The sequence below is a fragment of the Gymnoscopelus microlampas genome (genome assembly GCF_963454915.1).
Source record: "Gymnoscopelus microlampas genome assembly, chromosome: 2".
Lineage (NCBI taxonomy): Eukaryota > Metazoa > Chordata > Actinopteri > Myctophiformes > Myctophidae > Gymnoscopelus > Gymnoscopelus microlampas.
Window position 1 is genome coordinate 50,351,065 of NC_139939.1, and position 13,350 is coordinate 50,364,414.

Below are 13,350 nucleotides of genomic sequence, written 5' to 3' on the forward strand. Positions count from 1 at the left end.
GTTGATTCTCTTATTTTAACCCATTAAGACCTGGAACTGTGTCACTTTTAGATTAGAGCTAAAAAGCATTATTTTACACTTTGGGCTATTGAAAAATAGCAGATATACAAGCTCATAGCGCGGCACCGAGTGCCGCGCTACGAGCTTGTAGATCTGCTATTTTTGAAAATTCGTGAAAATGTGTGCAAATCTTTGAATTTATATATTTTTAAAGCGATCATTTTTAACTCAAATCTTAGCTTCTGGGGGTCCCTGGAACAAAATATTTTGATGGGGTCTGTGGCCAAATACATATCATTTTGGGGGTCCTTGACATGAAAAAGATTGAGCACCACTGATATAGAAACATACGTTTTTCACAAAACTGTTGGGATTTAGGAGACATGTAGAATCGGCTTCAGGTCTCAATGGGTTAACCAAATACAGGTACGAGACGTGAGGGAAGAGGATGAGCTGCGCTTGTTCTTCAATTTAATGAGGCGACAGTGTGTGTGTGTGTGTGTGTGTGTGTGTGTGTGTGTGTGTGTGTGTGTGTGTGTGTGTGTGTGTGTGTGTGTGTGTGTGTGTGCGCGCGTATGCAGGGACACAAAAGACTAAAAGGATAATATGATTTTATTATGTGTGGGCTCTCACGGATACTTGATCATTATGAATGTATCTGTACCGTACAAACTGTATGATTTAGAAAGTACAGTATTACATTTTGCAAGAGGCTACTTGAGGTTATGAGCAACCTAACAGTTAAAATGGGCAATTAAAATGGCAAGAAAGAGGAATGTGCACACATACAGTATACAGTACAGAACAAACAATACAGATGAAAACAAATGTCCTCATCTATACGCACATGCACACATGCAGGAGTTTGCGATGAAAGAGTCAATGGCATGAAGATACTGTAATGTCTGTCACATACTGTCCATAATATAGAGTAGTACCTAAACGGCGGGATTGGCATTGGAAGAGCCGACAGCAGCGGTTCAATACTGTGAGTGACAGAAGCGACCACTTGCCAAAGTCTTCAGCCCTGCATCATCAAGACACAGCTGTCTGCCCAGTTCCAAAGGAAATAGAGGAGGTGGTAGATGTACAATTCTCAGGGACGTCACAGGCTCTCAGAAGGTGGGGGGGATGGACTTTCGGTGGACTATACCCCTTACTTTACACTTTGGCTATTCAAAAATAGCAGATCTACAAGCTCATTGCGCGGCACCGAGTGCCGCGCAATGAGCTTGTAGATCTGCTATTTTTGAAAAAACGTGAAAAACATTTGTAACTGTCAAATGTAAACAAATTCTGCATTTTCAAAATGTTGCGTTTTTTGGGCGGATTTTGTTAGTTTGTTTCAATATACATTTTTTTATTTTTTCATAAAGTGGGGGGTATGAAATCACGGATCTGTGAGAGTGAGGGTGTCGCGTCGTACGCACAGTGAATGGCCGTGACGCCCCTGACAATTCTCCACTAATGTTCCTGATATGTTCTCCTCCTCCATTATTCCATTCTTCATGTTTGGCTCTTTAGCAATCTAATAAGCATTCTGGGCTTTTATTTCTTTATCCTTCATCTTTCTCCCTCTCTCTCTTTCATTACTCTCTCTCTCTCCCCCCCTCTCTCTATCACTCTCTACCTTCCCCATATCTCCTCCACTTGCCTCCATCTCCACACCCACCCCTGAGCATCCCCTGCTCTAGCAGCGCGTTGGGGAAAGCCCCTGAAGCGGGTGCTCCATCAGTAATGATTTTCTGCTCGGCTGAACCACAGAAGGCATGCCATGCAGGAGGCATGCACCTTCTCTTGCCTGTCACTATCTCTTTACCCTGCCCCCCCCCCTCCCTCCCTTATGTAAACCAAAGCGCCCCCCTCCCTCATTGGATTTCATTTAAAGGTTTCAAGGCCAGGGGAAAGCCATCACATGTCAGAAACCACTCCCTGACCATGCCCTGGTTTTCTCTGCATATCCAACTTTTGGGGCTGCATGTAAATTAACCCATTTAAGACCTGAAGCCGATTCTACAAATGTCTTCTAAATCCCAACAGTATTCTGAAAAACGTATGTTTCTATGTCAGTGGTTCTCAAACGTTTTCATGTCAAGGACCCCTCAAAGCGATATGTATTTGACCGCGGACCCCCATCTCAAAATATTTTGTTCCAGGGACCCCCCAGACGCAAAGATTTGAGTTAAAAACGTTCGCTTTAAAAGAATATATATTCAAAGATTTGCACACATTTTTTCAAAAATAGCAGATCTACAAGCTCATAGCGCGGCACTCGGTGCCGCGCTATGAGCTTGTATATCTGCTATTTTTTGAATAGCCAAAGTGTAAAATAATGCTTTTTTTTAGCTCAAATCAAAAAGTTCCAGATGCGTTCCAGGTCTTAATGGGTTAACAATTAGACAGTTCTTATTTAGCACAAGGGGGTACTAAAGATTGATAGATGCATAAAGTAACGGGACCAGAAAAAAAGAAGGAAAGGAGAGAATGAGAGATAGATAGATAGATAGATGCATCACAGGTTGAAGGAATGCAAAGGTGCTTGAAGCCGGACTGATTTAGACACGAGGCAAAGTTTGGCAGGTATACTGTAAGGTACGTTTTCTGGAACAACAGTACGCCGTGTTATTAATGTCCCTCCCCAGTGGTACACAACTCCTTTATCTGTGTCTCTGCTTTCTCCTTCTATCCCACAGGACCGGGCGAGCCCACTACAAGAGATTCTTTGAGAGGGAAATTTAAAACGAGAAACTTGCAGACTGGTGGCTTTAGATTTCGCTACAAAAAGTGATACGGTACTGCCTAAGACTTCATTATACGGTGCCATAACTTAAGTTTGAAATACTGCTGGCAACACAGACAAGTAAGAGTACAACTTGAACTTTATCGTCACGTCTCGAGATTACACACAGTAACATGGGAGGGCCAACTTGAACTTGTATGTGTCTTATTAAATGTAAAGTGGTTCACAGGATTCATTACTCCAGGGCTAAGCTCAGCAGCTTTTCAATCTCCTGCAGACCACACACACTTTTTATTCCTGCCCAAAGCTTGTTTCTTTTTGGAGTGCTTTTCTTTTTTGATACACTCACTACGATGGTTGGCTTTTCTTTTCCTCCGTGTCCCTTAATTGCTGTGTTCAGGTGTGTCTGCTGCAGTGTGTTTGGCCAGTAATGAGTTGTTAACCCATTAACTGATTCACTGCCACAATGATTGCTTTCCGCGTTTGCCCACTGCCAGAGATTTTTCATTGAAAAAAAAAAAATACGCAGGAGCCGAGATACAGACTTTTTAAGTTTTAAGTTAACAAGGAAGTGGATGGGAGTCTAGATCTTCGAAAAATCATATCTCCTTGGTCTTTGGGTCAAATTTGGGAGAAAAAAGAATTACGTTTTTTTACGTCAGTGGCAGTATTGGTTAATTACGTTAATTACGTCAGTGGCAGTGAATGAGTTAAGACCTGAAGCCGATTCTACAAATGTCTTCTAAATCCCAACAGTATTCTGAAAAAACGATGTGTTTCTATATCAGTGGTTCTCAAACTTTTTCATGTCAAGGACCCTCAAAATGATATGTATTTGACCGCGGACCCCCATCTCAAAATATTTTGTTCCAGGGACCCCCCAGAAGCAAAGATTTGAGTTAAAAATGTTTGCTTTAAAACAATATACATGTATATTCAAAGATTTTGAAAAATAGCAGATCTACAAGCTCATAGCGCGGCACTCGGTGCCGCGCTATGAGCTTGTATATCTGCTTGTATATCTGCTTTTAAATAGCTTGATGCTACGGGTTGTTAGCTTGCAACAATCCAGGTATTTAGCAGTAAATGTGTGATTGTTAAAATGACACAGCTCTCCAAAAGTTTTTTTTTTGTTGTTGCCAATAAGTAAAAAGTAACAACCGTAGCATCACACCCAGGTGGCCTGTGTCCATCGACACAGTATATACTCTATATTCAACTTAGTGGATCCTGGAAAATGTAATCACTATTATTCCACTGGATTTTATTTTTTTTATCCCACGATTTTTGTAACCCATTTTTTTTCACCCAGTGCCAATTAACTAAGTAATCCTGGGCGCTACACTCCCTCTGCCAGGCTAGGGAGAGCCTAGAGCCGAGCTCATGCCTCCTTCAAATGCATGAGAGCTAGAGCTAGCATTCCACTGGATTTTAGCAGTACGTTTGTGATTGCTGCAACGATGACAGGTCTCCTATCCATACTCATATCCACATCCAATATTAATAAGCGTAATACAACAGCCTCATTAAAGTGAAGGTCATAACAGGTCTGGATTTTTTGAGATGAGGAACAAAAATGGAAATCGTTTAAGGCAGGGCTGACATTTCCTACTGGCTTTAAGGTATATGGCCTGGAGGCATAATGTCCTTCACTCTCACAGATTGAAAAGATCGCCGGTCTGCGAGCATGAACGTGATTGAAGTTGAGCTGAAGACTTGGTTAGAACATTGTTCTGGCCATGAACCAGGAATTCACAAAGTATTAGAACGCAAAAGAAAGTGACGGCAAGGTAATGAGAGGCCAGGGTGCCATGTAGAGTTTAGAAAATGCTGATGCATTGTGAGCGAGTTGTGCGGTGTGCATGTATGATGAGGCAGTCACTGGCAGACACGTGCATATCAACCAAACAAGGGTTTTCCTCTCTTGCCGACATGCTCCTTTTCTTCAAGGAGGGGAAAAAAGATGAAGGAAAAGCAGACAGCGGTGACAGTGGAAACATGAGACTGTTGTCAACTATCTGGCTGGGAATCGTCAATCGTCACCTTTGAAAATGTTCTCGGCTCACTCTTTTAACTCTTTTAGACCGGGAACGCACCTGTGTGTCATTTTTAGATTTCGTTGGGCTATTCAAAAATAGCAAATCTACAAGCTCACCACGCTATGAGCTTGTACTGTAGATCTGCTATCTTTGAAAAATCATGAAAAGTTGTGCAAATATTGGATTTTTTTCTTATTTTTTTTGGGCAGACATTTGTAACTCAAATCTTTGCTTCTGGGGGTTCCTGGAAGTAAATATTTTACAAATGTTCACTTTAAAAATATATATAATCCAAGATTTTGCCACGAATGTGTGCTCGATTCTGATTGGTCAATCATCGGCCATTATTTCTGGATAATGACCGATGAGCTCAATAACGGACCGCTGTGTAATCAGAGACTCAGAACACCTGCTCATATCAACCTGCGCTGCTTGGTTTTATGCTTTATCCAACATGACAGCCATGTAAACAAACAAACAATGTAATTTACAACTAAACGTTGCTCTCAAGAATGTTTTTGAAAACATTTGAAGTGAGAAATAGACGATGCAATGACCGAAAAGTCATTCTATTTGATACTCTACACTTCCTTGTTTATCGTGGCGCAACAACGGGGGAATACCAAAACACTCACCCCCATTCTATATACCGCTGGATTTGCGGGGCGACTGTGTTTTGGGGCGAGTCTTCCCGTTACCTTACGGAATACTGTCATTTGTTTTCCGAGGCGAACTTGTCCGCCCAGCCCAATACTTATGGAATACTTTCATTGCCGTAAGCAAGGAAATACTTCGTTTTGTTGTTACTTTTGAGTCAATTTATTTTTTTATGTATTAAGTAGCCGTGTAATAGCTACTTAATACCGTGATAATGCACGAGGCTCGGTGCATTATCACCCTGTCGGGCTTTAAATTTCAATAATGACTACCTCCCCATACATTATCCCTCGCTCATAGCTATGATCTTGTATATCTGCTATTTTTGAATAGCCAAAGACATCTAAAAATGACACACAGATGCGTTCCCGGTCTTAATGGGTTAAAAACTTCAGCTCTGTACATTTGGTGGTGGTGAACAAAATCTCTTGTTCAACACGGCCAGTAGGCCACAGAAGTACTTCCACGAATTTGTTTGCATATGTTTTATAGTATTTTAAATATTTAACTTTAATTTTTGGGGCGGTGTAACCGCCCCCTATAAGTGAGGTTTGGACACTGACCAATCCTGCACCGTGATTGGCCAATAGTCTACAAAAGTCAGCCAATGACATTACAGCTAGTGTCATCACCACTAGCTGTAATGTGATTGGCTGACTTTGCAAATTCAGGACTGTGATTGGCTAGCGAAACACATGACACATGTGCAGCCCTATGAATAGCAGTATGGACTTAAAAAAACACATATGTTTTTTTTAAGTGAGTCATGTTGTGATGACCACACACCGCCCACTTCACACTGGGTGTGATTTTATATTGTACGTCAAAGGGGCCCTGATCGGGCTGAGTCATACTGTATGTCAAAGATACGTCATGAATGACGACGACTTGAAGTCAAAGGCTGGCCAAATTAAGTCCAAGACCCAAATTGGAGCCATGCCATTCTCCCATGTGGATACCGAGATCCACATGATTAGATCTTTCTTACATACATCAATTCTCAATTCACATCCATATACAAAAAGACTGACCGCGCGCGCGTGTGTGTGTGTGTGTGTGTTATTGTTAACCAACGGAAGAACAGAGGTGATGCAATCACCTTGCACGGCGCGCAAGCCCTCGCTGCTCAGTGTGCACTGCACAGCGGATTGGCTGACGCAAAAAAACACAACTCTTCTCTCCTCCGTATAGCATCAGCTACATCATTAGTTCTCGATGATGCATTGCCGTGCATACGTTAACCCATTAAGACCTGGAACTGTCCCATTTTTAGATTTGAGCTAAAAAGCGTTATTTTACACTTTGGGCTATTCAAAAATAGCAGATATACAAGCTCGTAGCGCGGCACCGAGTGCCGCGCTATGAGCTTGTATATCTGATATTTTTGAAAATTTGTGAAAATGTGTGCAAATCTTAAAAGCGAACATTTCTTTTAAAGCAAACATTTTTAACTCAAATCTTTGCCTCTGGGGGTCCGTGGAACAAAATATTTTGATGGGGGTCCGCGGCAAAATACATATCATTTTGGGGGTCCTTGACATGAAAAAGGTTGAGCACCACTGATATAGAAACATATGTTTTTCAGAAAACTGTTGAGATTTAGGAGACATGTAGAATCGGCTTCAGGTCTCAATGGGTTAAGACAACCGACTACGGTACACAAGCCCACGATGTTTCCCAAATGCACTCGTTCCGCCTGCATATCTTTACATAACATTACTGTATCAGAGGTGTGGATGTTTTTTCCCTTGGATCTGAAGAGAGTATATATACTTTCTCTCTCTACAAGTGATGCTGTACATTTATTATGTTTACCGAGAGCCTAGGCAGAACTATATAACCTGGGCTGAAATGGTGAGACAAATATATACAGTAATTATGCTTCCGCGAGGGGAAAGGAACTGGTTGGAATAACGCGCTCCTTCAACGTGCTACTGTACGTCCAACCGGGGAAACTCCCCCCCGTCAGGTGATAAGAAGCGGTCTGCTGGGCGTCCGCTGGCCTAGCGGTCCAGGCGCATACCACATACGCTGGTAATCCAGCTTGACGGCGTGTCGCGGGTTCGACTCCCGATCCCGACGACCTTTGCTGTATGTCTCCCCCCCATCTCTCTCTCCATTTCCTGTCAGCCTACTGTCCTGTCTAAATAAAGGCATAAAAGCCCCAAAAAATATCTTAAAAAAAAAAAAAAAGAACTCCTCATGCGTTGAAGGAAGCATGAGCTGAATTCGGGGCTCTCCCCAGGCTGGCAGAGGGAGAGTAGTGCCCAGGACTACATGCTTAGGCATTGGCACTGGGTGAAAAATAGGGGTTACAAAATCGTGGGATAACAATTTTGAATTACATTTTTTTTTTACATATGCTTCTGCTAAAGGGCTAAAAATGCAGTGATTTATTTGCCTTTATGTGATTAGAACATTTCTAGTCCTGTAGTCTAAGTCCTGTTATGCAATTTGTGTAATATTTTTAGAATCAAGAAAATTCTAAAGGGATGAATAGTCCCTTTTGTGTAGTTAGTTGTGAATAGAGTTCCCAACATAATAACCTGTCCTTGGTTAAAGAACATAATACACTTACTTACAGTGATGTATTTGCCTTTATGTGATTAGAACATTTCTAGTCCTGTAGTCTAAAGGTGGTTACACACCGGCGATTATGCGAATATACGCAAAATTCGGACTCGTTCCGAATAATTAAAAGACGCAGCTTCGCTTTTTCGCTCCATGGAAGCTTGCATTGACTTTATAAGGTTTTTTAAAAAAACGTATTATTCGCATGAAAAAAACGCCCCCGGTGTGTAAGGAGCTTTAGTCCCGTTATGCAATTTGTGTAATATTTTTGGAATGAAGAAAATTCAAAAGGGATGAATAGTCCCTTTTGTGTAGTTAGTTGTGAATAGAGTAAATAACCTGTCCTTGGTTAAAGGACATAAATAAAATCTGTTTCGGTTTGCTTGATCGAGAGAGCTCGTTACGAGCTGAACCGAATGTCAAGGACTTTCCACGCGTGGAATGCATTATTACTGAGCATTCCAAAAACAGTGCTATAACGCTGTATGAAATCACCCACACATATCAAAACACTATTTTTCCCCCGTTCAGCATGTGTCCTTGGTTCTATATCTCTCTAGCCGTCATAAAGCAGGCTTTTTAAAAGTGAAAGAGAGGAAAAAAAGGAGGAGAGCTTTACCACCGCAGGGCGATTTTGATGGGCGTCGTGAGACAGGAGGTGAAGAGGTCAGCCGGGAGGTCCGGGTTCATGGGCAGCAGCTCGCTGGCTTCGCAGGCGGCCAGCTGGATACAGTTCTTCATGGAGGGGGGCAGGGGCATCTGGGCAAGCGGGTGGCTGGGGTTGATGGCCGCCACCTAAAAAACGGACACAGAGCAGACAGACATCACATTTAAAGCATCCGATTAACTTTATGGCCACAAAGTGTGTGTGTGTGAGGAGGGCCTCGGAGCAAAGCAAAACGCTGACTTCCAAGACATTAACACTGAGTCAGTGATTGGAGTCGCTCGGCTGCCACATTGTATCCACACAACTGGCATTAAACTTTCAAGAACATTCACTGGTTTAATTTCCATATAAATTGTCTTCCCGAATTGGATGAATTAAGACACAGTAAGCCAGAGAAAGGCCAGTAAATATGTGTAAATAAGTAAATAAATGTGTGTAATCGAGCAAAGTCATAAATGGAGGATCTTTGACATCAACTAATGAGCACATGGACATCTGACCAAAGGTTGACATACAGCCGGGGAATAGAGTCTGGAAGTCCGGTAAAATGATGACTTGGAAGGAATGGAGTTAATAACAGGGTTAGAAGAAAAAAACTAAGCTGGATGTTTGCTGTACATCAGATACGACTTCCTTTTATTAGATGGATATGAGTTCAGGGGTCGGCGACATCAGCCATATATACAGTACACTGTAGAGCAGGGGTTTTCAACTGATTTTGACCCAGGGACCACCATCCTGACTAAGAGCAACCTGGGGACCACCACTATTGTGTGTGGCGGGTCCATCATAGACCCACCCCATACAATAGTGATGGGGGGTTCATGCACCACAGGGAGCTGGAGAAAATAAAATATAATATATAATATCAATATAGTATCTAATAAAATACAGTGATTTTGTTTGAATATGATGGAATATGATTAAGGATTACTGTGATTATGGTATAAGCTCACATTTCATATTACACACACACACACACCATACAGTAAGAACTCCTGTACGTTATTATTATTATTATTTATTTTTTAATGCATGGCCAGGGACCACCTGCTTTTTTGGAGCTGAACATATCAAAATCTATATATATGACCCACTGAAATTGACTTCTAAAAAAGGTACTCTAGTCTTTTTGATCATATTTGGTCCATGATTCAAGTACAATATTAATTTCACCTATAAATGTATACTACAAGGACGCCACGTTTTTGCATGTTTAGCTCACTGTGAGCTAAGCTAGGTGTTTGAGCGACAATATTGGGGAAATCTGGTAATATTCAAAAATGAAATAAAAACTATGTGTTGGAAAATTGTCGGTAGTAATATGACATATTCATGATGGGCTAAACATGCAGTAATATAATAAAGAGATACATCACATGGATGCAGCTGGGACGTATCATCAGTGTTGTAGCCTGGGGTCATAGGGTGTTTCGGGTGTAGCAACATACAACATACACTCTCGCCCAGGTGACCCAGCCAGGGTTGATCAAGCCCCGACTTACGTCCCAGTAGCACCCACGGTCAGTCCTATAGGGAAAGACAGGGCAGTCCGCTTCTCCGGAAGTACTCTGCCGGGACTCGGGGAGGCTCTGGCACGTGGAGGGACTAAAACCAGTATGGTCCTTTAAATATCAATTGATATTGACAGTATGTAATGATGCGGTAGTTACACTGTATACAGCAGAACAACAGAATTGAAAAAAATAAAGAGATTTGCAATCACAATATTGGTCTGAATAAATACTGTACTATATTCAAACATACACCATGCAGTACAGTTTCTCAACATACAGCTGTAACTGACTCCTTTGTGTGTGTGTGTGTGTGTGTGTGTGTGTGTGTGTGTGTGTGTGTGTGTGTGTGTGTGTGTGTGTTGAGTTGTAGATTCAGTGACTTGGCATCATCCCATGGCCTTTGGTCAGAGGCAGGACCATATTTCATGCTGCCCTGGGGCAACAGACCGAGTAGAAAACTCAAAGAGCACATTTTGTGAAAAGGCTCTTGCCAAATGTGCTGTATATAAAATACTAGAGTCTCGGGGGGCTTCGCCCCCCTCGACCCCAGCCGCTGCGCGGGGCTGTGTGCTTGCTGCAGGCTACGTCAAGCTCGCCCCCGCTACGCGGGGGCTCGCGTCTAGCCCGCGGCCACGCCCACGTAGCGCCCGCGGCCACTTGGCAGCTCATATAAGTGGCGTAGCGTCATGAGGGTTAGTGGGGCCGTGGCTTGGTCAGTGAAGACCCTGTAGTGCGGATGATATGTGGCATAGAGGGGCAGATTGTAAATCCCCAGAGGAAACATCCGTGGGCTACCATTGGTTCAGCGATGTGTGCGGTCGCCCTGCGGCCCCTCCTACTCCAGCAATGTGCAGTATTGAGAGCCCTGACGTCACAACAATTGGAGGGATGGGCAGTGCACTGTGGTTGGTTAGGGTACACCTAGGGCCCAGGTAGAACCCAGTTAAAGCCTGCATGGGCAAACCCAGTTAGAACCCGCCTTGGTCGCACATAAACATGGCTAGTTGGGGCCCACCTAAGGGCCAGGTAGAAGCTACTTATAGCCTGCATGGGCATGGCAGTTGGGACTGAAGTGGATGCCGCTGCGCTGACATTGCTGACATGGGGTCCATATAGTTTAGCCCACCTTGAAACCATATGGGAAGTACGCTGGCATGCTGGCTGTAATGCAAACGCTGCATCATACCTGCAGTGTGTAGTTTGCTGTTGTGTGTGTAGCAGATATACCTGCAGTGTGTAGATCAATGTCCATATGAAAGTCAATGCTCAGCAGTGTTTTTTTTCCCCAGCAGAGTTTCTAGTGTCTCTGTGTCTCTCTGGAAGAGGTTGCACATGAACTCTGCAGCCGCACTGAGGCGCTCCAACACAAACACTCCGACATTAAGCTGCTTCACACAACAAACATCAGCACCACGCTGCTGTGAGTCCAAAAGACACAATATCTGCTGTCCCACCGACGTCATGTGTTCATGTATCGACAGCCGTACAGACTCCTTTTGACACATTTTACCGCGTTTATCCAGCTCTCACTGACTCTCCACATGGGGCTGTTATTTTGCTGCGATGAAGGCAACGATGTGAGAGATTAGCTATCACAGACGGACGGACAGGGGGTGAAACATAGTCTTGCGCCATGCCTTTCGGCCTGGCGGAGACAATAATAAAAGGAAAGTAAATGAAATGACCATTTCTGCAACAGAAGTAGTCAACAAACTATACTATGAAAACATGGGCCACATTGTGTAAGAATCTAAGAAAGAGGCAAGCATGTAGAAAATAGCCGATCTGCAAGCTTACAAAGCCTCTGAACGTGAGGCGTTTCGAGCTTGTAGATGGGCTATGTTCACAATATGTACTTGTGGAACGGAGTCAAACAGAATGGGGGGGTCCCCAGATCAAGTACGTTTATTTGGGGGGGGCGGCCTGAAAGGGTTGATAAGCACTGCTGTAGTCGGAGCGAAATTATCTGAAATTACTACATGACCATAATGCAGTCTAACATGCGTTGCACGGGGCGGTCCTGCCATTACGTTAGTTACTGTAGTTACTGTGGAGCTACATAGTTCTCCAGAAGACACACACAAACATACACCATCTACAATGGAGTAACTGAGCAGCAATATTGACATTCACCACACGAACGTGCATTGTTGTGAAAGTGATTGCACAGCCGCTGCAGGCATGACAACCACGTTAGCGTTAGCGACATGGCAGCTGTCACAGCGCCCTGTCCGTCGAGGGAGTGTGATGGCTACAGCAGTAACAGCAAGCTGTCTGCGATGCCATTGTCTGGAGACTGCTGTTAGCGTGAGACGACCAATGAGAGTGAGCGCTGTAGTTGTTGCTAAGATACGGTGGCGTCTCTGCCCCATAGCTTGTAGATCTCTCACGCATGATTGGCGTAGGCTGCGTTGCCAGGTCTGACTATTTGTATAAGCGATTTAGGGCTGATTTGGGTGGACTTTCGGGCTCGTTTCCATAGACCACGGCAGGGGCGCGTGGGGACCCCGGGGGTCCCCACGCGAACGCAATTTTTGTACATTTTGTGGGAGGCAGGGAATAATCATAGTATACCTTCAAAAAGTAAGTAGAACACAACACTGGGACCCCCGTAGAAGAGGGCGGGGCCCTTGGGATGGGTGTTGTTTGTTTGATGTAGGTGGTTGCTTCTTTCTGGCGCTGGCTGTGCAAACCTGGCAACCCAGCGCACGTTACACCAGAAATGGTGCCTGGAGAAAATGGTGACCAAAAAAAAAGTTTGGAAAAAAAGGAAAAAAAACCCGCAGCGGCTGCCTGCTGTTGTGGTGATGAGGTCGTGCGCACGGTAAACGGTACGAAGCTGCCTCCCCTTCCGTTTTGTCCGACATTTGGTGAGTAGAATTAATTATGTTGCGCGGTGGAAAAGGTGGAGTGAGCAGTGAGATGTCCCCTACGCGAGGCGTAAATTCAGCGCGGCCGCCGTGGCGAGTCAGTTGGCGACATGTGGTCTGGCGGTGCGTTGTTTATTCGATAACAGAGCTGTGGGGTGTCGCCACCGAGGGTGCGGAAGTCGGTCGCCATTTATATAGTTAGATTGGATTGGATGGTTAATGATGGACCATTTTATAATGTTCATGAACTCACATTATTTCCTCATTGTTAACACATTGGCTGCCAGAA

At 43.8% G+C, this 13,350-nt stretch overlaps 1 protein-coding gene across 2 annotated transcripts in view; it reads right to left on the reverse strand.

Moving 5' to 3' along the window:
* Positions 1 to 13,350, reverse strand: part of rptor (regulatory associated protein of MTOR, complex 1) — a 256,743-nt gene that overhangs the window by 129,676 nt on the left and 113,717 nt on the right. For both annotated transcript variants that reach the window (XM_084044061.1, XM_084044060.1), the window contains exon 7: positions 8,627 to 8,802. In XM_084044061.1, coding sequence (XP_083900187.1) covers positions 8,627 to 8,802 — 176 coding nt within the window. The remainder of the gene's footprint in view (positions 1 to 8,626; positions 8,803 to 13,350) is intronic.